Raw genomic sequence first — 24,422 nt, 5'->3', positions numbered from 1 at the left:
GGGAATGTGGGTCAGTGGTCAGTGTCCCTGAGTTCAATCCCTGGTACCCAAACAAACACACAAAAAGGAACAGTTTCTGAAAGAGCCTTTAGGCTTGACTGAAATGGAGAAAAATCAGTGAACTCTGTCAAAAATCATTAATTAGATCCATGCCGTGGCCCCTCCAATCTTGCTTTTCTTCAAGTCATTCCTGAGAATTTCTTCCCCGAGGCTCATTGCCCCTAGGGAACCCTTACTGTAAAAATCTAGCCCTGGAGTGGTACAGGGAGTGGACAGGTGAACTTTCCTTTTCATTTTCCTTGACAACTTTGCCCTTCTCTCTGCTTGACTCAAGTCAGCTTTCAAGTCCTACCTCTGCGGTATCACGATACCCCATGTGTAGATCCGTGGGAGGAAGAAGCAGGAGAAAGTCATCAGTTCCCAACAATTTCCAATGACGGTAAATGGCCACACATGCCAGATTGGGTGATCTTCCCATGGGCGCTGCGAAACTTCCAAGGGATGGTCATCCTTGCTCTCAAGGTATGTTAGGCATAGAAAATAATGCTTCCCCTTGGTGTCTCCCTTTTGATCCCGAACCAACTGCAGGCATGGCCCTATGCGCTTTCACCTTGTCGGCCCTCTGAGGGGGAAGAAAACTTCAAATGTCTTTTGGAAAGAGAAAATGAAACCTGGGTAGTTTGGTATGTGAGGCTACATAACACTGGAGGATGGAGAACAGAGGAAGGCTTGCCTGGGACTGATGCCTCTCTCCTGGGCTCCCTGCAGGAAAGCTCTATTCATCTTCTATCTACAAAAACATCCAGCGGGGCCTTGGAATCTTTTACATTTATAAAGTTTGGCCTTTCCTTGTGTTTACACTTGCTAAAGTAAAGGAAGTCTTAATCAAGCAAACAAATGAACAGACAAGGGTGTTGTTCCTCTGTGGGAGAACCCTTGGATCAAACTTGCCCTAAAACTATATAGTAAGCACTGTCATTTGCTTGAGACAGGTACCTTTAATGGAAGATAGGGATAAAGAAAATGCCTCCTAAATCCCTTTCCATCTCTAACTCCACTTTTATTATCTTCATATTATTCATCACTTATGATAATATTATTGGTCAAATATCTGAAGCAAACATAATTTCAGAACACCATGCTTGGATATCTGTCTCGAAGGTGGAAGGATTTTTGCTCCACTATTCATGTATTCAACAAATATTTCCTGAGCATTTGCTTTGTGCCAGGTATTGTTCTGGGTACTAGAAATGGAACAATGAAAAAAAAATCAGATAAAAATCCCTGCCTTCATGGATCTTACATTCTAGAATGTTAGGAAGTGAAAGATTAGTTTACACATATGACTTCTGGGTATACAAAAGTCACTTCTTTAGTATCAGCCCTTTTACTAACTATCTTAAGGAACAAATTAACATTTACAAATTTACCAAGCTTCTCTACTAGAAAGCATGGTTTATAATAGTAATAACTATAGAACATGCAGCTACGTGACCCCTTTGCAGTCCTGGATCATCTCCCCAACCCAGAAGTTCCATTTTTAGTCCATCTCCATGCTCTCCTTTCCCCAAAAGACAATCATTCACTGAGTAGTCTGTCCTCTAGGAGGCCCAGGGCCACTAGTCCAACAAGAGTGGAGAGACCAGGGCATGACCTCAGGACTGGGGCCCTTCCCCTGCCCTTCTGGCCTCAGCAATCCCTTGGACAGGCAGCTCCAACAGAGCCAGGCCAGAGAGTGGGGGGCTGCAAACCATTCCAGGGCTGAACTCTCCATGAACCGGGAAGGAAAGGGGGCGGGGGCGACAGAGCAGAGCCAGCAAGGGCAGGCTGGGGAGGCCAGGCTTCTGGGCAAACCTTCTGGCTGAGTAAATACTGAGCTGCCCCATCACCAAGGTGGGGGTTGAAATGGAACTGTCAGGCCAGAATAAACTGGAGGGAGGAGTTGGCCTCTAAGGAGCATGCTTTCTGGATCTCCCTCCCTCCTCATTTCCCCTTCAGGCCCAAAGGGCTCCAGGGCTCTGAATAATCTGGACTCAGGCCAGTGATCTTAAGAGCTTGAAGGAAATGTAGAGAGTGATTTTAATTAGTTCTCACTAGGCCAGTAGAGTATATTCAACAGGGTGTTTCCCTGCACCCCCCCCCCCAATATCCTACCAAGTTTCCATTCTTTCTTACCTATCTCTTCTATTTTCAGAGGAAAGGATGAGTTGAGCTTCAGTGGGATAATTCAGTTTCTATTAAATACAGGGGAAACAGGCTCAGAGAGGTCAGGTGATTCACCTAAGCGCTCAAAGGAGGTCCTTGGTAGAGTAAACTCAAGCATCCTGACTTCCTGTGAAATTCTTTTCTCAAGTAATCTGATCTATTTCTTTTTCAAAGAAGAGAAAGACAGTGGATGAGGCTCTGATGGTCAGTCTTTGAGCTAAAATTTGCAGTTATTTGAGCCTCCCTCTTATTCAGTGATTGACCATTAAATATTTTGTATCTTTAATTCCTGTCCCACCCAGGTCATGCTCTGATTATATAAAGCATTTTGAGAGCCAGGGAAATATCAAAACCTGAAGCATCTGGGATACTGTGGTTGAGTCATACTATGGAAGTCATGCAAAGAAGTCCTTGGAGCCAGAATTGAGTTAACAAGGAAAAAAAATCTGGTACAACTGCAGGAGGTGCCAGTCTCTTGGACTACAGTGAGAATGTGCTCTCAGAGTTATGCAATGAGGCTGTCCTGTCAAAAACAAACTTCATTTTGATACCACATGTATCTGAGGGTCTTCCCAGAATACTTTGATTCATAATAGTTTTATTCCCTGGCAGCAAGACCTATGTTCTTGATGCCAGGTGGGTCTGCTGGTGCAATATAGGGGAATGGATGCTGAAGGATGTCTGCTTCTGTCACATCAAGATAAAAAAAATAAGAAGAAGGTAATCAAAAAATTTCCTTCAAAATAAAAAATTAAAAGGGCTGGGGTTGTAGCTCAGTGGCTAAGCACCCCTGCGCTCGATCTTCAGTAACAAACACACAAATACAACCAAAAAATGTCTTGTGTGAATATATAAAGCAGGAATTTTTTAATTGAATCTTTAGCCATGTGCCAGGTAGCATTCTAAGTACTTTTAATATTTATCATTCAGTATTCAACATCTTCCATTTTATACTTGGAGAAATGAAACCACAGCAGTGGAATTCTTTTCTCAAGACTAGCATGAGATCACCTAGGTAATACAAGGGGACCATGCTGAAAGTTAAATCATAGTTCAGACCTTTTTCCTTCACAAGGTTACATCAGGAACTTGAAATATTTGCCTTCAAGACTTCTTGTCCATCTTCCTTTAGCACAAAAGGAGGAGAAGACTTTGAGTCCAACACAGCTCTCCTCTTCCACAGGTGAGACCAGAAAAAGGGAGGGGTCTCTGCCAGATGACCTAAAGTGTTCTCAGCAGTCAAAGGTAATCTCTACCTATCTCTAGCCCCATACACCACCAGGGATCAAGCAAGATAGGAGTGTAAGATATGATCAGATTGGGGACTTTTGAAAGGAAAGGAAACATATGTATGTAAATAATGATAATAAATGGCTGGGCATGGTGATGCACACCTGTAATCCCAGTGACTGCAGAGGCTGAGGCAGGAGTATTGCAAGTTCAAGATGGGCCTCAGCAATTTAGTGAAGCCCTAAGCAACTTAGTTGGGACCCTGTCTCAAAATAAAAAATAAAAAAGGGGGGCTGGGGATGTGGCTCAAGTGATAGCGTGTTCTCCTGGCATGCGTGTGGCCTGGGTTCGATCCTCAGCACCACATACAAACAAAGATGTTGTGTCCGCTGAAAACTAAAAAATAAATATTAAAAAAAATAAAAATAAAAATAAAAAGGTCTGGGATGTAGCTCAGTGGTAGAGTGTCCCTGGTTCAATCCCCAGTAGCAATAATAACAACAATGTTAATAATTGGGATAAGGACATAAATCAATGACAGAGTGCTTGCCAAGCACATGTGAGGCCCTAGGATGGATCCCTAACACCAATAATAACAATAATAATTGTTGCTATTGCAGCTCACATTTACTTATTAAGGTACATTCCAAGTATTTTACACAAATGAACTTATTTAATCCCAGCATTAGCCCTGTGAAATGGATACCAACATTATCCTCATTTTACAGATAATTAAACTGGGCACAGGGAATTAAGTAACTTGCCTATGACCATGAGGCTAATAAGAGTCAGAGCTTAGATTTGAACTACAGGTATTCTAAACATTTTCCCCAATTCCTTGGTCCTCCTCTCTGGTTAGTCTTAATACCTTTCATCTCAGTCATCAGAAGTCTCTGAGCCTCTGCATCTTCACTCTTTCTTCTACCCCATCCCACTAACTCCTGACCAGCAGCCCATAGCACAGACACAAGGAATGTGTCTAGGAACTTCTGGGTTTGAGAAATCTCTTTCTCTCTGGTTAAGGAGATCAAAGGACCTCACATTGAGAGAACAAACGCTGAGGGAAAAGGCAAATGAAAGAGAAGTTCACACTTGGGGCTGAGAAACAGATGGTGTGGTGAGTTGGGCGAAGTAGAGCCTGATTATCCCCCAAACCTGGCATCCAGGGGTTAAGGGCAGTGTTCCTCAGGAAACCTGACAAACGTTTAACCAGCCCTAAGAATTCTCCTTCTCATGAAAACTAAGACAGAAAAAGAAAAATCCTCTAAAGATTTTTATTTTCAAACTGGAGATTTTTTTTTCAGATCTGGTAATGGAAGTATGGGAGTGGAGACTTTGAATTTTTACAAATATAAAGTATATATCTGAAAAGGCATGGAAGAGTGTATGAGTGAAGCATTCTGGCATCTGTTCTGGAAAGTTCAATGAAGATCTTCTATTTGGGTCAATAGGAGCAAATGGTGTTTTTGTTTGTCTGTTTATCATCCTCTCCTTTGTCATTTATGGTAGAAAAATGTGCAGTGAGCTTTTCTTGCTCCAAATAAAAGTCTTCCTGTAGATCTGTTGGGGGGGGGGGTGTACCAGATTGGAAGTGTGATTCAAGCAGGAGAGTGCAAAATCAGGAAGACACCTGAATCTCTACATGTGAAGAGAAGGAAGGCTGATTCATTGTGGGTTGTGTCCAGCTTGTCTCTGGGATAATGAAGAATTGATTTGCCCCTCAACCTTCCCTGGAGGAATCTGATGTTTCCTTCTGCTATGACCAAAATTCAAATGCACCAGCCTTCTCCTTTTTCTACTGACCCCTCCATTTGTCCCTTCACTCAGGACCTGTCATCCCCAGTCTGTGACCCAAGATCACCATTCTTATGATCCAGTTTGCTCTAACCACTGCTCCTTCCTCCATCTGCCTTTCTGCCCACCTGTCCAAAGTGGATGAAGTTTATAGGATCTACAAACACCCCAACCAGAAGGTTCTACCAGCTCATATTACTGGCTCCAAGCAAGGGAAGTTTTGCTTCCAAAGACACTTGCTCTGTCCCCTCTGCCAAGGTGACCCTTTTGGGGAAGCCAAGCTTGGTGGCTGCTTCTATTAAATGCAGAAAAAAAGTTAATAGAGGCTTTTTTTTTTTTTTTTTTTTTTTGACAGAGGGCAAGAAAGCAGCCTCCGGGAAAACTAAACTTCCTCTTGCAAAACTCTTCTCTTCCTCTCCAGCTGGACTGTGCAATTATTGATAATGCTGACACCAATTTCATGAGGAAGTAAATGCTTGGCGTTGCTTATATACACTCCGCATACACGTTTCTCTCTGCCTCTCTGCCTCTCTTCCTTTCAAAGGTCGCGAATTTAAACAGATGGTGGGGGGCACTAGATAAGACGCCTGAGCCTTAGTCACCGCTGCACCCCAGCAGTGCTATCCTGGCCCTGGGTAGTACAGAGCTCCCAGGGTGACCGGAATCAATAAACCCGGGCCTGGAGCCCAGAGGCCCGCGTCATCTCCAAGGCACCGCCAGGCGAGTGAGCGATGGCGGTTTGTTGGCCGCAGCAGAGTTTCCTGAGGCTCCCCGCCTCTGCCCACCAAAGGTTTGCCGGTGGGACCAGCCCAGAGACAATAGCAGCCCCCGCGGGCGGGCGCGCTGCTGGCTTGTTTGGCCAGCCCAGAGGCGCATCGAGGTAAAAAGGTCAGCGCCGGTCCCGCTTACCTCGGCGACCTTCCCCCACCTCATCTCGGGCCACCTCCCCTTGGCCAGCACCCCACCCCACGCGGCCCTTTGGTGGCCACCTCCTTCCTGCTGTCCAACGCCTGAGATCGAGGGCGTTCACCTTGAGCCCCGACGGAAAGGCATTTGAAGCCTTGAAGGCGAGCCGGCTGTGACTGGACTCTAGTGACCGCTGGGACTCCCAAAATCCGGTTGAATCGCTGTTAGGAAAGGCATTGGTTTGAGGGGAGCGTATTTATTTGTGTGCCAGTCGGGAATTGGTCAGCGACCCATCCTGTCGCTGAGCAAGAATAAGAGGGAAGGCATCACACCACCCCATCCCTAACCTGCTTCACTCCTTCAGCTAAGATCTCCTGGGGGGTCCACTGTCTGCCAGGCCCAAGTCTGGATAGGAGGGAGTTCAGGAAAGGGAAAAGGTACTGTTTCCTCTGCTTTCCCCCACATTTCCTCCTCCTTTTACTCCATCTTTTTGTCCTCTGCAAACAGATGTGTTCTCTATTCCTCCCCTTCTCTCAAGAATATCTCAGTACTGTCTCACCTCTCGGATTCCTCCATTTTTCCTGGTTCTCCCAGTCACCAGTGCACTAACCATTGCTCTAGGTGCCTGAAGCCCAATTCACCTTAAGCTCACCTCCAGTAAGTCCTTCTCTGTATCCAACTGAGATAAACCTCAACTCTTTCCAACCCAACCAGCTAACACCAACTCTTTCCTCACCTTTTAAGTTTAAGGGAAGCCAGAAGGAAGCAGGAGAAAACACAGACTTTATTGAAATGAGGTAGTTGGAGGTACAGAGAAAACCTGGCTTGTTTGGGGCTCAGTTTTCCAGAAACTTAAATGGTGTCTCCACTGTCTCCAAGGTTCAGAGAAATGAATGTCTCCAAAGTTCAGAGAAATGTTTGAAGTTGCTGGGAGCTCTCACTATACCTGAGCCTCCCTGGGGTAAAGAGGTATGCCTCCAAGTGGGGGAAGGCCCCCAGGGGTAGGAATGGAGATGGGGACAAGATTCCTGGGTTTTCCAGGAGGCAATAAATAGGGGGAATGTAGTAGGGGCATGCCTGTGCCTTCCTGGTTGAGGCTTGCTGAGAGCAGGCCTTGCACAGTATTCTAGAAGTCTCTGACATACCAAGTTTCAAAACACTTTGGTGATTTAGTAATGAGGTCATTAATAGGAGGAGGCAGGTCTCAGAAAACAACCTCTGGAGGCTGTGTTAGTGCAATACAAATGTGCCAGGAAAGGGTTAATAGGGTTAGATGGGGAGCTTTTTGGTCTTTCACAAGGAAGCTGATGCTATTGTAGTTTGTGGGTAACTGTATTAAGGACTGAGATTTAGGGTTGCTGATAATAATACATCTGCACTCAAATACCACTTACATAAGAAAATCCAAGGCCTTCTCTCTATCCCAGGCCTAGAAAGAGGAGTCAGGATAAGAGTGCATGAGGAGCATCCTCAAAGCTTAAAGGCACTGAACTGAATAGCCAAAAGTTGGAAGGGAAAGGAGAACTCAGGAGGATGGGCTGGCTCTCATCCTCATTCTTGCCATTGCGGGGATCCCCAGATCAAAGGCAGGGGAAAGCCCATCCAGTCCCTCCACCTTTGACAGGTTGGGTATTTCTCAGGCCCCCAGTCCTGTAGGATCCCCCAAGCCATCAATCTACTCTCTTCCCAGATCTGAGAAAAAAATCTTCCCCCAGTCCCTGTCCCCATCTAAACTGGTGTCTCAGTCTTGGCAAGGATCACCAGGGCGGTGAAGTTGGGGAAGGACAGAGGAGGACTGGACTAGGGCTCTACAGTGCTGGAAGCCGCTCTGGTTGAAAAGTTCAGTTCAGGAGGTGATGGAGCTGGGCGAGGCTTCCGGGGAGGTGCCTGTCGACTGGTCTGAGGCATCTCCCGCTGCCTCCTTGGAGCAACCTGGAGGAGCTGGCGGCACTCGGCTTCCCTCTCGTTCGCGCTTCTTCTGCTTCATGCGCCGGTTCTGGAACCAAATCTTGACTTGCGTTTCATTGAGCTCCAGGGTGGCAGCGATTTCCACCCTCCGGGCCCGGCTCAGGTACTTGTTGAAATGGAACTCCTTCTCCAGCTCAGTCAGCTGCCGCGTGGTGAAGTTGGTGCGGAGGCCACCGGTCGCGCCCAGTCCCAGCTCCGACACCTTCGCTAGGGGCGGGGCGGGAAGAAAGGCCACGTCAGTTCTCTCACCTCTCTCCCTCCCCTCCGCTCCTCCTAATGTAGCTGTGCACCCTCAGTCAGCATTCTGTCCCTAGTTCTCAAAGTCCCTACGGATCACCAGGCAGCCCGGTGGTGATCTTCAAACGCGGAGCAATCTTTCTCTTACTTCCACCCCCAGCCCAACGCAGCGGGTCCTGGGCCCCCATTCTGGGCGAACAGATCCGCAAGTGGGATGTGTATGGAGACCTACTCTTGGGGGTGGCCCTGCACTTGCTAGATGGAAAGATCTCACCTGATCTGGCGGGAGTACGCTTACCTGCCTCTACCAGAACGGCTGAGAGAAAATAACCCCCCTCAGTGCAGGGACAACTAAGCTGCCTGGGGCCTGGGAGACGGGGGTGGCCACGTCTGAGCCCTACCTGTCTTGGGTGGGTTCCTCTTAACCTTCATCCAGTCGAAGGTCCGGGCCGTGGGGGTACTGGGTTCTGATGCGCAAGATGATGATTCCTTGTCCTCGGAGAGGAGATCAGCGTAGGCCGGTGCAAAGCTCGAGGTCTGCTCGTTCCCATAAGGGGGCTGTGGTGGAGGGTATGGCCCAGTGCCGGATCCACCCGCTCCGTAGCCGTCGGGCAAGCCCCCTAGCTGGGCAGCGTAGTTGGATGGATGAAAATAGCCTCCATCTCCTTCCGATTGACCCAAAGGGTAATATTGAGAAGGCCCATAGCTGGGACTGCAGGAGGCCGGGGCATACCCTGAGGGCGCAGAGCTGGGAAAGGGCACCCCCAGCGCTGAATGCGGTTGCTGGGCGGGATAGCCCGAGTTCTGCTGCAGCACAGGGCTGGGCAGCCCCCCACCATAGCGGCCCTCGCCTGCGTAGCTGTCAATGGCAGGAGCCGAACTGTGGGGAAAGGAGGTTAGGGCGTTGTGGGCGCTGTAGGCGTTCGGTCCCCGGTTACAGAGTGGGTACTCTAGGAAGGAGTTCATCCTATTATAGTCCATGCGTGGAGGCCGCAGGAGGGTCGGCCTTTTTCGGGGAGACACCCTCTTGCCCTACAACCTTTCCGCAGTATGTCACAGCGATGAGGCTTGCATCCATGGCCTGGGCCAGATCGCCAGGGCCAGAGCTCCCTTAGGAAAGGGGTAGAGAGTGGGGGTAGGGGGGCACATGTGATCTCTCCCAGGCCAATGGGCAAAGAGGGCCAGAGTTTGGCAGCCCCAGCGCCCATCCATCAGCCCCCAAGCATTAGCATGACAAAGACACTTCAATCACCGGCAGCCCATCCATCTGAGAGCGACATGGAAGCGTCAAAAACATCTTTCTTCAAAGACTTTTGGAAAGAAGGGACCAGAGGGAGTGGGGGGGAAAGTTTGAAGAATATTCAAGACTTTTCTCCCCTCCCAACCCCCAAGGCCTTCAATAGGCTCTGGGTTATTAGATTTGGACAAATTCAACCCAGCTGCCCCTCGATCTTCCCACCCCTAAAAGAAGCCTCCCCCCCAGGCTGTAGACCTGGAGGTGGAGAACCTAGCTTCTTTACTTTGCCCAGAATTCCCACTCTGGTTTTGTTTCTCCTAATTTGTCTTGGGGTGATGGGCTAGGACAGTGGGGTGAGGTATGTTATCTTGGGCCAAATGGATGACTGTGAAGAGGGGGTGGGGTGGGGCGGAAAAACACCTAAGGGTGTGAGGCAGGGTCTAGAATCCAGAGAAAGAATTCATTAAGCGGGGGGTGGGAAAATGGCATTTAAAGGGAGCAAGCCAGGGCTATAGAAATGTGGGGAGGAGGATGAAAAACGCCCCATTCCTCTCTCCATCTCTCTGCATAAATGCTCTCTCCTCATTCAGGCATCCATTTCTCTCCCTCAGCCTCTCTTTATATTCTCTCTGTCTCAATCCATCTCTCTGTTCGTCCATCTCTCTCCATATTTATATTCGTTCCCTCCTATCCATCAACTCATCTTGCTAGATGTATTTATCCTCTCTCTAGCCATCCATAGCTGTAGCTGGCTCACTCACTCAGACTTAAATAACTCCCTATATCTCTCCAGAGAACCAGAATGAGCAGAGCTAGGTGATGTTTACAGGGGGGTGAAAAGGAGGGGGATTTTTATTTTCTTTCCAAAATGTTTAAAACTAGTGGAGGCCCTGAACTCTGGTTCCCTCCTACCCCTTCTCTCCTTCACCACCCTCCATGTCCTTAAAAAAAAAAAATCCCTAGCCACAAATCTATAAATTCAATACCAATTAAGTGTTGAAGATTACTCAAATTTCCATGAATGTTCTAGAATACATAAAGGAAATTTCCTCAGAGAATGAGAAAATCAGTGCAGAGGCCCTGAGACTACTTTGACTTCTTCTTCTTCTTCTTCTTCTTCTTCTTTTTTTTAATAACAGAGATTGAACCCAGGGGCACTCTATCCTTGAGCTAAATCTCCAGCCCTTTTAATTTTTATTTTGAAACAGGATCTCACTAAGTTGATTAGGGCTTTGCTAAATTGCTGAGGCTGGCCTCAAACTCATGATCTTCTTTCTTCAGTCTCCTGGGTTGTTGGGATTACAGGCATGCCACTGTGCCCAGCTGGGACTCTCAATTCTGAGGGTAAGGAAGGGAGCCTCACCTCTTTCTGCTCAGTATGTCTGTTGCATTAGGGTTGGCGGAAAAACAACAGGAAGTGTCTTGCTTGCTCTCTCAGACCCTGGATGAAACTAGAAGAGCTCTTAAGTAGACACACATTGATTCTCCTCCTCCTCCTCCAGACTCTGCAGACAAGAGCTTAGAGCAATCCAACACCCACACTCATTTGTAACCTGTCAGGGTGTCTGCCTGACCAGAGTCCTGGGGCCAGAGCTAGGGCAAGTCCAGGAGGGCAAGAGTTCAGGGAGGGATCTCTGTAAACAAGTGAGCTCAGGAGAGGAAGGGGAAGCAGGTGGTACAGGCCCACAGGGGACCTTCAAAATGTCTCAGGTTTCCCCACTCCCTAAAGGACAGGTAGGCACTCATTCCTCCACAAGGACTCCAAAATTGTCTCTCTCAATCTCTGTGTCTCCATCTTCTGGCTCCCATTCCTCCTTCTTGTCCCTACACTGTCCCTATAGTTGCCCCTCCTGCTTTCTACTCGGTATCTCCAGAATCACACTGTGAGCTCCCTTAGCCCCCAACTAGGAAGGAGCTCAAAGCACTTCACAGAACTCCAGTCCCCCTTCCCACTTCACAGGTGTTCTTCCTCAGACACAGACAAGTTGTGGGCAGGGAACCCGCTCATAACTTCTTTAAGAGAGATGCAGTGGGGGAGGGTGAGAGAATGTTCACGTGTCAAAGGGATGAGGGCAGACAAAAGAAAGAATTGAGATGGGGAGAGTGGTGTACAGAAGAATTGAAGAGAAAAGGATTACTGAGATAGGAGCAAGCAGATGTCTTTCTATTCCACCTCTCTGGGAGAAAGTTTGTAGTTAATTCTGAAGTTTTCTTATTTATTTATTTATTCACTTAATTATTTTTGTAAATACTGGTGATAGAACCCAGACGCATTTTTACGACCGAGCTATATCCTTTTTATTTCTTGTTTTCTAATTTTGAGACAGGGTCCCAGACTCACTAAATTGCTCAAGGCCTCACTAAATTGTTGAGGCTGCCCTCAAACTTGGAATCCTTCTGCCTGTGCCTCTGGAATCTCTGGAATTACAGGATTGTGATATAGCACCCAGTCTTTCTCTCTCCTGAGACCTCAGGTGTAGGGAACTAGGGTTTGTCTTCTAACCCCAAATCTGAGCCAGGCCTGTATCTGACCTGGTTGCCCTGTTTCTGAGAGATGAGACTTCCCTCTCCATCTTTCCTTCATCCCAGGGAGAACCTTCTCACCCCATCCCTTGCCCTCCTAATTAAGGGACCAATTTGAGTCTAAAGGAAAAAATAAATTCCAAATCTGTCTGATAAAACTATGCAAATCTGTCTGGGAGTTGAGGAAATGCACTCCTCCTATAGCAGCTGAAGTCACTAACAATCTGTCATTATTAACAGGAAGAAAAGAGGGGGACTGGGGTATAGTTCTGTGGACAGCATCCACCTAGCATGCATGAGGCCCTGAATTTGATCCCTAGTACTAAAGAATGAAAAGAGAAAGGAAGAAAGGGGGGATGGAAGGAAGAAAGGAAGGGAGGGAGGGGAGAAAGAAAATAAAAGTACCTCAAATTATACTGTCAGTGGCAGTGATTATTTTGGTCTCCGTTCTCCAAATTTACTATGCCCTCCAATTTATCCCTGAGTCTCACCACCTTCCTTCTTATTGCAGGTATTAAAACTTTCCAAAATCTCTATTGGCTTTCCCAGCACCATCTCAAGGAACTGAGAGGACTGAGGATATAGCTCAGGTGGTAGAGTACCTGCCTAGCATGAATGAGGTCCTGGGTTCAATCCCTACTGCCCCTGCCCCCCCCAAAGAATAAAACAGTGAGAACCAAACAGATCAGGTCCCCAAGTCTCCTAAAGTTGATTTCCTTGTTTATATGATAAGTTTACACATATACATAGAGAACATAGGCTTATTTATTTATTTATTTATTTTTAATATTTATTTTTTAGGTGTAGATGGACACAACACAATGCCTTTATTTTTATGTAGTGCTGAGGATCGAACCCAGGTCCTGCCTGTGCTAGGCGAGCGCTCCACGCTGAGTCACAATCCCAACATAGGCATATTTAGAACTGAAATTATCTTAGGGAATTATTGGTCCTTATGCTAAAAATACAGACAGAGGAAACCATTCTGATCAAAATAGGGATATGTTAGAAGTTTGCACCCAGGCTTTGCCAGCTACTCTTCCAGGTGAATGAGGCAGGAGGACTGAAAGTTCAAGGCCAGCCTGGAGAACCAGTCTCAAAATAAAAAACAAAAAACAACTGGGGACCTGAGGATGTAGTTCAGTGGTAAAACCCCCCTGGATTCAATCCTCAGTACAGAGGGAGTGGAGGAAGAAGTTTACACCTTTTTGGTCCTTTCTGTGGAGGCAGCTCTTAGGTTGGGAAGTTGGCAGGAACAATCTAACAGTTCTTTCATTAGGCCTCAAGGTTCTCTATCTGCTCTCCCTAGTTTAAATTTGGGGAGGCCAAACCCAAGATCAAAAGTTGGAATTTCAAAACTAGAAGGATATCCAGGGTTACAATTTTTCCCAAGAGATGGCTTATTGTTGCTGTTGGGGAGAAAATGGGATCTGAATTCACTATTGTTTCTTTTCATGTCAGATAATTGAACTGTCATGGATCTGCTTTAGGATCTCAGAATATGGACAGTGCATATTGTAATGACATGACTAGGTTTGTGGACAGAATACTTGGGTTCAAGTCCTTGTTTTGGCCATTTCTTAACATTATGACCCTCGAAAAGTTCCTTCCTTCCCTTTCCTTCTCTTTTCTCTCTCTCCCTCTTCCTCCACCCTGACTCTCTGACTGAACCCAGGGAAGCTCACATAAACTAGGCAAATGTTCTTCCACTGATCTATGCCCTCAATGATAAACAAGCTTACTTTTTTTTAATATATATATATTAGTTATAGGTGGACACAATATCTTTATTATTTTTTTAAATTTTTATGTGGTGCTGAAGATCGAACTTTGTGCCTCACGCATGCTAGGCGAGCACTCTACCTCTGAGCCACAACTCCAGCCCTAAACAAATTTCTTGACTTCTCTGAGTCTTAGCCTCCTAGAAGAAGAATGGATTTAATACTACTTACTTTCCTGCATTGTTAGTAGAATTAAAGCAAACAAGAAAATATAAACCATAGAAAACTCTATAGATGTATGATACTAACATTATATGCACATTCCAAAATAGTGTGAGTCAGTCTTCTGTTTTTTAATATAACTAGTGTATTAAAATATGGTAATATGCAATAGGAGAATAGTATATATTGCTATTCTTTTATGCAACATATCGCCATATACTATACAACATGTACTTTATCATATGCAAATTTCATTGAGGATGGAGTGGATTGGCTTATTTGGGCAAAGAATTTTCTTCTAAGCTGAAGAATTTTTTTGAAAACTTAAGCCTAATATTTAATGCCTATAAAGATACCCAAATTAATAAAACTATACCAGAAAGGTTTACAGTTGAATATATTAGAAATAACTTTCCTTATTTTCCTAATATTTGGGTAAAGTTGGCTAGGGAAGAAGTTGTCTCTTTTTCCTGAGGCTTAGACGTCTGTTCCAGAGGGGGAAAGGGTTGAACCTGACTTCCAAGATCTGAATAAATGATTGGAGGCATTATTAAATAATGATTGGAATTTTTTTTTTCAGTGCTGAGGATTGAACTCAGAGCCTCCCTCACACATGCTAGGCAAGTGCTGTACCACTTTGAGCTACATTCACTACCCTGATTGGGATCTAAAAGAAAAGATTAGAGTGACATGAAGATTTGAAATAATTTTCCACTTACCCAGGTTTATCCAAATGTGATAGTTTGGACCAAAATATCCACTTTGGCAACCTTATCAAACACTGGTCAAGCTGAATTTGGATATGAATGATTGTCCATACTGTGACTTTTCTGTGGTAGTTGGGGGTTAGGGAAGGTGTTGTTGTACTAGTACTTGTTGTTGTTTTGCCCAGGGCCTCTAACATGCTACAGACAGGCAGGAGCTCTATCACTGAGCTATACCCCCCAACCTCTATCAGAAGGTTTTAAGGGGACTCCTTCCACTGAGGAGAGTAATTTGTTAGTTTTCCTTCAAGCATTAACTACCTTTCTCAGCACTGAGAGTGGAAAGAGTATATGGGCAGGAAAGCAGAGCTTGGCTGGAGAAGTCAATGTAGGATCTGGACTACAGCAGCCACAGCAAACAAAGGAGACATAGAGACACCCTAGAAGCCACCTTCTGCACAGTGAGGACATGCCCTTAACTGAAAGCAAGGAATTATGCAGTGGGGCCAGTTCTTGTCAGTGACCTAAAGGAAAAGTGGTTAGGAGAAGTCAGTAGGGCTGAATTAGGAATTCAGGGAAAAACAGAATTTGTGACTATGCTCCTGATGCCTAGTAACCAAATAAAATCTACTACACCATGTCAAATAAGAAGTTTGGTGACTCTTTTTATTCAAAATGGCCTCCTCTCTTTTAAACAAGAGAAAGTACAGCCTTACATTGAGGAAGGTAGCAGAGGATGAAAGCCAGAGAGAGACTTGGCTACAATACTTCTGTATATTCATATTTATTGAATTCCTGACACATCACACTGCACCCAATGACATGCATGTTGAAAAGATTTCTCTCTCTACTCTTTTAATGATTGGGGCATGATTTGGGATATAAATATACAAATTAAAATCTGTTAAAATGGTCCCAATCAGAAAGTAGGAGGTAGGTTATTATCAAACACCAAGAGTCACTTAAGAGCCTATAACTCCAAGCATTATAAATATTTAATGGACTGATTGTGAAAACTAACAAATATACTCTGGGCATATATCAATGCAGAATACATTGGAAATATTTAATTCTTCAATTTCCATCACAGATAGAGAAACTGAGGTCCAGAGAGGGGAAGGGACTTGACCAGGCATAAATTAATTTTTTAAAAAATGACTCCAGGTTATCACAATTGCAAGTCATTCTTTGAGCTAATGGTCCTTTCTTTTACCATAATATTAATGAACCATTCTTCTTATATGAATGATTCACCAACAGTAGGGCAGATTGACCAGCAGCTTTCTTGTCTCTACTGAAACCTTCCCAGTCCAACCACAGTCAATTCATAAACTGTCTATGCTGCAGACCACTTATAATTTTGTCCTGACTCAGGAGATGTCCTGCCCCAATACAGATGGGAGAAGTGGGTATAGCTGCCTGGCACTGTCCTGTAACCTGCTGCCATGGGCAGGTGTACTGCTCCACCTAGGAACTACTCCTCTTTCCCTTCCTTCTCCATAGCCAACTGTTAAAGCTGTAGCTAAAAAAAGATGACCCCAGAGAGAAAACAGCAAAAAGTAAACCATCTGGAACACAAACATCCCAAGTCCCATCTCTTTATGAATCCCACATTTGGCAAGAATTCCCTTGGATTTGACATTAGCTTGGGTGGGGAGATGAGAGTCATTTCCTTCTGGAAATACATTGCCTCTTTATTCTTTGATGGTATCACCAGAGATGGTGAGTTTGTGAAAGAAGAGAAACAGAGGGGCTGGGGTTGTAGCTCAGTGGTAGAGCACTTGCCTAGCATGTGTGAGGCCCTGGATTCAATCCCCAGCATTACATAAAACTAAATAAACAAAATAAAGCATTATGTTTATCTACAATTTTAAAATATTTTTAAAAAGAAATAAAGAACAGACATAGAAAACCTTATCTGTTTCCTGTAAAAGGAATCCCAACTCCTCTCTAATAATTAGCCAAGGGAAATGCTGAATCTCCCTATTTCTTCTCACCCCCAGGAAAGTGGGAATGCATAAATCTAAACATATAGAGCCTTTGGCTGGACTCTCTTGGCTCTCCAGTCATTTGGCAGGAGGAATCAGGACTGATGCAGGCAGCAGCTGAGATTCCCTGCCCTTTGGGCTCCTGGTTTGGATTTAAAGCATTGGAAGGTAGTAGCCACATAAAATAGATTAAAAATTCTTAAGCATGGAAGAAAGCAAGAAGCAAAGTGATACTGTGGTCTAGCATTTCTTCTCAAACTTTAATATGCCTATAAATCACTTAGGGACCTGATAATTTAAAGATTCTGATTTAGTAGGTCTGCATTTCTAACTATCTCAGAGGTAATGCTTATGCTGCTGGCCTATGGAGCAGCCAGTCTCTAGAGCATGGGAGCCTCAGAGCCCCCTAAGTAGCATAGACCATGATCCCTGGATGGGGTTTCTTTCCAGCACAGCAGCTCCTGCATTTTTTGGCACTGATAAAGGGTGCTCTCCTTTTGACCAAAGAAAGCTGGAAGGAAGTTAATTAGTGAGATCTTTCTGGTATTCTTGATCTTTGTAACAACCTGCTATAGCTGCAAGAGCATTTTTAATTAGACCAAATTATCTAGTTTGGCTGTCCATAGAAATCAAAGCTCCAGCTGAAATGTCTCTTTCATTTTGCTGGTGTAGAGACAGCTTATGTGCTGTGATTTTTAAGATGTTAAACACTGCCTGTGGGCATATTTTATGGAGAAATAAACACACAGCCCAATGAGATGTATAGTGTGGTTTTAATATATTGTATATTCACTTATTTATGGGGAAAATAAACACACAAGCCAATAAGCTGTGTATTATTACTTTAATATATTGAATTTATTTCATACCTATATATTTTATGAGGGAAAATAAACTAATAAGATACACGATATTATTACAATAACACATCTAATTGTTCTATATTAATTTATTTATGAAAGAAATAACTGCAATTTAACATGACATAAGATTATTTAATGCACGAGATGAATTCTATATTAAGACAGTTTAAGGGATTAAATTCCAGCTGAATAAAATATGTGTACTTCCTGCACTGAGGGGCCAGTTAAAGAAATACTCGTTGGGCCTGCCTAGTCCTATATGTCACCACCTATGCTGGCTCTTGGCTTATTCTGACAGTTGCTGCCTCTCGGTGCCTGGTACTCTAAGTCCCCATCCTGCTGGTGCAGGGGAAAGTCTAAGAGGCCCAGGAAATAAACTGCTTTCAAAGAACTGCAGCATCTGCCAGGGAGGTAGCCCCGCGGTGTCTGTTTCTGAGCCGGAGAAATATTAAATAAACCGAAGGACGATGAATGGCTTTCCAGGGTCCTTTAAATCTCTATGTTCGCGAGAATAAACCAGGAAGCAGATGGGGGGAGATCGATCCTTGCAGCGAGCTTACCAGCTATACCAGGAGCCAGGAAGGGCGCGGGGTGGGGGTTGGGGGTGGGGGTGTAGGAACTGGTGTTGAGAAGGCAAATGAAGTTGTTGGCCAAGACAGGTGGGTCTGCATTTGGAGAAAGCTCTGGCCGGGCTTCAAATCCCAGAGCGCATGATGAAAAGTCATACTTGGCGAGGCCGAGCCAGGCCCCAAGACCCCCCACTTGCCATCCCCCTTCCCACACCCCACGCGGATTCTCCTTCCATCTCGGGTCCTCAGCATCCATTGGGCCCATTAAAAAAAAAAAAAAAAATCCGGCTCCCAGGCTCTCTTTCCTTCCCTACGAGCTGGAACATCCCTCAGGGAGAAGGTGGGGGCGGACGGGGACTGGACCCATCCAGCAGCGCGTCCAGCAGCGGCTGTCATGGCCGCCACAATCTCTTCCCTCGCCCTCCCGGCTGCCTGGCCCCAGCGCCATTTTGAGCATCTTCCTTGCATTCCCATCTCCCTCCCACGCTCCTCGTTATTCCTTCCTTCCCTGAACGCCTTCCGATTGCCTCGTCCTGTTGCCCCTGCGGCTCCTGGGATGCTCTTCCATTCCCAGGACCCCGGGTTGACAGCACAGACCTAGGAACATCGGTGTTCGGCCGCGCCACATTTCTCATCCGGCCTCTTTTCTTGTCCACTTGGAGGCCAGTTGTTACCATTTCTGGACAACGGCCCCAGCTTTTCAAGAAAACCCTTCTCCACTCCGTGGCCACCGACAGCCCCTAGGAAGTCTGGCTCCACATCCCAGGCCTCGCGTCCCCAGGCTTCTGAAGTTCCTAAAAAAGCCCCTCCACCGGCTTAGGGCACGGAAGTCTGGGAAGCCCTTGGACCCCCTCCTAATTAAGCAAAAACTCTGCTTTCACGAGGCCTGTCCCTGAGGCTTCCTCTCCTTGCATCCTCTTCTGCTCACAGCACACCCTCTCTTTCCACCGTCCACCTTTATTTCTAAGGAGAGTCACTGGGAACCTGGTGCAAGACCTTGTCGGTTTGGAGACAAGGTGACCAAGCATCGAGGAAATCCCCACTCGTCCTGAAGCCCTGGGTCAAGAAATGGCCAACAAACGGTACCTTTGTACCACCCGGACTTTGCCAGACCCTGGTCTTTGCCACGGCTTGGGCCACTGAACCAGATCAACCTCATATGGGTCCTGGAGAAGTGAGAAGGGGCCCTGGGGACCGGGAAAGGGCTGGGTCCCAACACAAACACTCGTTTTCATATTATAAAGACATTTTATTTAATCTATGAAAATAATGTACAATAAATACTTTCCCCTTTTCCTATTATTAAAGAATTTTAATAAATAAACTACAGTCTAAAACGTAAAAAAAAAAGAGGAAAATAGGTCCCTCTAATTCCTTTTAAGAACCCCCCCCAAGTTTAATTATTCCTGAGATTTCGTTGGAAGTAGTCTAACAAACGGAGTTTATCTGTGTGATTTTAAAAAGAGAAACAAAAAAAAAGGAAGTAGATTAAACACTAATTCAATAATACCTGAATTTTAGCAAAACACATAAGTAAATGCAATTGGGGTGGAGGAAACTCGATTTTCCCAACAGACGCAGTGGAGGACGGGGGGTGGAAAGGGTCGGGGGATGAAACGGGTTAGGGAAACTGCAGGTCGATGGCACAAAGCGTGCTCGTGAAGAAGTCCAACTCTTCCTCGGAAAGGGGGACTGGGCTGTCGAGCGAGCCCTGTAGACTGGGGGAAAGGCCTCCGGACAGTTGGAGACAAGAGTCGGTGGCAAAGAAGTTGAGCTCGGGCAGGAAAGGCGAATCTTGCCGCTCCGGAAAAGCGTCTTCTGGCAATGACTCGGGCTCCAGGCCGCCGGCTCTGCGCAGGGCGCAGTCAGGGCTCTGAGCACCCGCACCCTCCAAGTGAGCTGCCAAAGGCTCAGGGCCTGGGGGGCCCGGCGCCACTTCGGCGGGATAAAGGCAGGCTTCCCGCACCACGCGAGAAACAGAGGGGCCTCCCGGGCTGGCCGCTGGTTCCTCAGCTGGGTCTCCAATTTCCTCTAGGACACCGGGGCAGGCTGGCTCCCCGTCGGGCTGTTCTCGGTGCTGCGTCTGCCTCTTGTGTTTCATGCGCCGGTTCTGGAACCAGACTTTGACCTGCCTTTCGGTGAGGTCCAGCAAGGCCGCGATCTCCACCCGACGAGGCCGGCACAGGTACTTGTTAAAATGAAATTCTTTCTCCAGCTCCAGCAGCTGCGTGTTGGTGTAGGCGGTGCGCAGCCTGCGCGCCCCGCCGCAGCCCGAGTCGGGCAGTCCGGGGCCATCTATTGAAAAGCAGGCTGGGCGTCACAGCGGGTCCTGTCTTCATCCCAACTTCACTTCAGCAGAGATCAAGACTACCCCATCCTCCAAAAACAATATCAGGAGCCTCCCTTTCCCACCCCCACCCCCAGCAAAACGGTTTGCTCTCACTACTCTTCGGTTCTTTCCGCTCCCTCCCTCGATGACAGACCTGGCCAGGGTTAGGGCAAAGCATTCAGAGCCGGCCGCGGGCCACAGAGAGGGCGGGGAGCGGTTCCTTTTCTCTCCCAGAATCTCAGATACCCCTTCCCAATGAACTTTCAAACTCAACCCCGGGAGAGCTTTCACAGATTGTTCTTCACCTCTTTTCCTTTCTAGCTCTCAAATTTGCCCTCCTCGGGTTGGGAGAGGGAGGAGGATCGCATCTTTTCCTGCCCCAGATTCATTCTCAACAACAACATTCATTCCTCTACACAGATTCCTCAATCGAATCCTTTTCTTCTACCATAGGGTTGGGGGGGGGAGGACTCTTCACCAACCAGTTTCCAAATCTACTGTAGGAAAAAATAATCTGGCAGCGGCCAGGCCTGAGCCTCGGCGGGACATTCTGCTTCCCCATCCCGAGAATTGACCGAGCAAGGGAACCCCAACAGGCTTGCTTTTTTTTTTTTTTTTTTTTTTTTTTTTTTTTTTTGGCCTCCCCCGCTACTCTTTCTCCCTCTGTCTTCTAGTTACACCCTACCCCACCCCCAACACGCTTACCGACCTGCAGGCGATCCGACCCCCGAGGCCGGGACGGAGGAGGCAGTCGGGGAAGGGGACGCGGCGGATTGGCTGGGTTTCTTGGCGGATTTCTTCTCTTTCATCCAGGGGAACTCGGGGGCTGGGGGGGCGGTGGGGAGCGGCGGCGGTGGCAGCAGAGCAGGCCCATCTTCGGCTTGCTTTTGGCTCCCGGGTCTCTGAAGGGTGGAGGCGCCGGGCTGGAGGCTGGGGAAGATTTGCTCGAAAGGAGGAGGAGGAGGAATTAATGTCGACTCCTTGATTGATGAAGTTTGAAATGTCTCCAAGACAGCGGGGAAGGAAGTCAGACACTCGGCGAGCGATGGCTGGCTGTTTATAAACCCAATCTCCCTCTCAAATTCAAAATTCATGGCTTTCAATGGTGGGGGAGGGGGCCTGCTGGGGGGGGCGTCAGGAGGGAGGATCGGAAGGGACCCCCCCTCCTGCCCCCCCCAGGTTTGTGCGATGGAACGATTTTGGGAGGGGGAGATTTCGCTCTCTTTCTTTTTTTAAAATTTGGGCCTTTATAATTGTATATTGCTGATAAATACAAGCGTATGGGGACTCTCTCTATTAAACCCAGGACTCCGACGAAATTGCAGGGAATTCGTGGTCACGGGACCGGCCTTGGCCAATCGCTCGGCTGGGCCTGGTGGAAAACAGAGCATTATTTGCTTTAATTGATTCAAAAACTCCAGAGGACCACGACCTGGACACCATGAGTCCCCCATTCCTAAACCGGTGTCTCCCCAATGACTCCCTTTCTCTAGAAAATCTAGAGGGACCTTTCCTCCTTCCACCCTTGTAAGGTTGCAGGAACAGATCAAATCAGAAGGAGAAATTTTCCTCCTTTCTAAAGATTTTAATGAAGTAAATTAATACTTTTTTTTATTACATAGCAAGCACTATCTTACACACACACACACACACACACACACACACACAGATGAGAGAGTATCTCTATGGGAGGAAGAAGGAATGGAAAGATGTTTCCTCCATTTAGGAAAGAACAGTGTTGAGGTGTGATTAAGAAACAGAAGAGATTTATAATCATCATCACCACCACTCCCATCCCAACCCCTAAAGCAACTGTTAAATCTTGGGAAATGTTCAGGTACCTCCACAGCATTTTTGCCCACTGGCCTCCATAACTGTAGGGCTTGGGTTCCCTTCTCTGCCCAGTGTTTACAGCACAACTCCTTATGTCCATTGCCTTCCTCTTGGGGATTTATACTTATCTATTATAAGTCCTTCACTCCTGCAACAGGAGGGTTGAAGGTGCATATATGCCCACTTAACCCCAAGCCTTTTCTGTATCCATATCTAGGGGCATGAACAAGAACCAATCATATAACTCTCAAAATTCAGGTCATTGCCTATGGGGGGGGAGGGGTAGCAGTCCCTAGTGGGACAAAAAGACTTTCCTTTCCACTTTTGCCATTGTGCTAGCATAAGAAAAAAAAATCTAGGCAAGAAAAATGGAATTCTTGAAGATGGAGGGAGTGGAAATATGACCACTGAGATGATTCTGGCCCCTGGAGTGGGACTTTATTTATTTATTTATTTATTTATTTTGAGGGGACCAAGATAGTCTGAACTTTAGAGAATGCTACAATTTACTAGAGGAAGGAGGTACAAGATGTAGAGCCACAAGCAGTTGGTGGGAAACTAGGCCTCAAAGCAGAAAATGAAAAGTCGATCTGGGGGAAGATTTTTAAATGAGTGGGTCAGAGGGACCAAGAGGAGATGAGGCGATCAATCTTAGCCCCCTGACAGCTCCCTCCGATTGCATCAAAGAATTTGTCTCTTTGGGAAAGCAGAGGGAACAGCCGAAATTCCACATCCCTTAAAAAGGCCTGAGGGGAGGGGGTGGCAATAGAGAAAGGTGATTCTGGGAGAGCCAGGAAACAGATGGGAAATGGGGACAGAGGGAAGGCGCTGAGTTGGGTGGAAAGTTTGCCTGGAGAACTCCCACGACTCTGGCCTCCCCTCCCCCTACTGGTTCACTGCAACCCAGCCCTAAGGAGAAGGCTGGTTAGCAGAGAAATGGCAACTCAGCTGGGAGCTGGAGCTAGAAACTTTGTCAATGTAACATCCGCGTGGGAGGTGGTGAGTATTTAAAAAGAAGGGCCCAGAAGTCTGAGTAGAAGGGTGGGGGTGGAGAAGAGAAGGTTGGAAAGGGGGGGGGGGCTGAAGGTGGGGGCTGCAGGGACAGACTGTAGAGCTCTCAGAACATGGAGAGCTGCTCTGAACTAGGCCAACTGGCCAGAGGGTGATGTGCAATTCAACTCCAAAGAAAACCATTTTGCCATTTGGAGATGTGGATAAGGGTAGGCAGGGAAGAATCCAAACAGTAGCTGTGCAGGAAGGCCTGAATAAGGATTCACTCTCTGGTCAGCCCCTTGGGCATCACTGCAGGTTTTCTAACAGCCCCTCTAGCTGGCTGCAGGACCCAGGGCTTCCCTAGGCAATCCAGGCCAAGACTGTCCCTGCGCAGGAAATACAACTCTCTAACCCTCGATGACAGATTTTATGGCCAGATTAGTGAACAACGGAAAACTTGGGTGTTAAAAGGGGCCAAGAGAGCCCTCCTTCTGGGAGACATCCCTCCCCCACTCTCCTGCATGCTGAATGGTAAAGCAAAGATATTTTACCCACATCTTGACTGTTTTAGCTGAGCAACCGGAATCTTGAAAACAGAAGGACGCTAAGCCAGGTCCATCTTATTTTTCTTATTTACCATTCCAGCTTCAAACCAAAGCTCTGCTTTTTCATCCTCTAGTTAAATTCTCTCTCTTGGCCTGCTTTTCTCTCTGGCTAGCAAAATAAGCAATCCACCCCACCCCCAGAGCCAAACATGGCGTTTCATCTAGTTACATCATTCAGAACATGTTATTCAGAGAAGAGGAAGACAGAGAGAAAGAAAGACCCTTGAGCGTTATTTGATCCCAATCAAACTTTGCACGCTCTTCTGCCTTTAAATTATAGCCTGACCTAATGCTAAATTGCTTGCTGCCTGGATGAGCCGTCCAGTTAAAATCCTACTTGGTGTGGTGGGGGGGATGCAGAATTCAGGTTGCTTTTTTATTGTTATTTATTGTTGCATAAAGACTGTAATTACTAACCTTGGACTGCCAGGATGCAACATAAAAATGAAAATCAGCCCTGCTTTAAGGCTGAGGGCCTGGAATGATTCTCACCCC

General features: G+C 46.6%; 2 protein-coding genes across 2 annotated transcripts; both read right to left on the bottom strand.

The window, feature by feature from the left end:
- Positions 1-7,981: 7,981 nt before the first annotated feature.
- Hoxb1 (homeobox B1) lies at positions 7,982-9,321 on the bottom strand. The gene is made up of 2 exons (XM_026387064.2): positions 8,742-9,321; positions 7,982-8,310 (listed from the first exon to the last, which is right to left on the bottom strand). Exons 1-2 carry the CDS (start codon positions 9,319-9,321, stop codon positions 7,982-7,984), a joined length of 909 nt encoding a protein of 302 aa, XP_026242849.1.
- A 10,243-nt stretch (positions 9,322-19,564) lies between these two features.
- Hoxb2 (homeobox B2) lies at positions 19,565-21,590 on the bottom strand. Its single transcript, XM_026386965.2, has 2 exons — positions 21,206-21,590; positions 19,565-20,462 (listed from the first exon to the last, which is right to left on the bottom strand). The coding sequence occupies exons 1-2, from the start codon at positions 21,588-21,590 to the stop codon at positions 19,789-19,791; spliced, it is 1,059 nt and encodes a 352-aa protein (XP_026242750.1). The 3' UTR covers positions 19,565-19,788.
- Between the last annotated feature and the right edge of the window lie 2,832 nt (positions 21,591-24,422).

Source organism: Urocitellus parryii, chromosome 7 (genome assembly GCF_045843805.1).
Source record: "Urocitellus parryii isolate mUroPar1 chromosome 7, mUroPar1.hap1, whole genome shotgun sequence".
Lineage (NCBI taxonomy): Eukaryota > Metazoa > Chordata > Mammalia > Rodentia > Sciuridae > Urocitellus > Urocitellus parryii.
The sequence above is the reverse complement of the archived record's forward strand: the minus strand, read 5'-3'. Positions and strand labels throughout refer to the sequence as shown.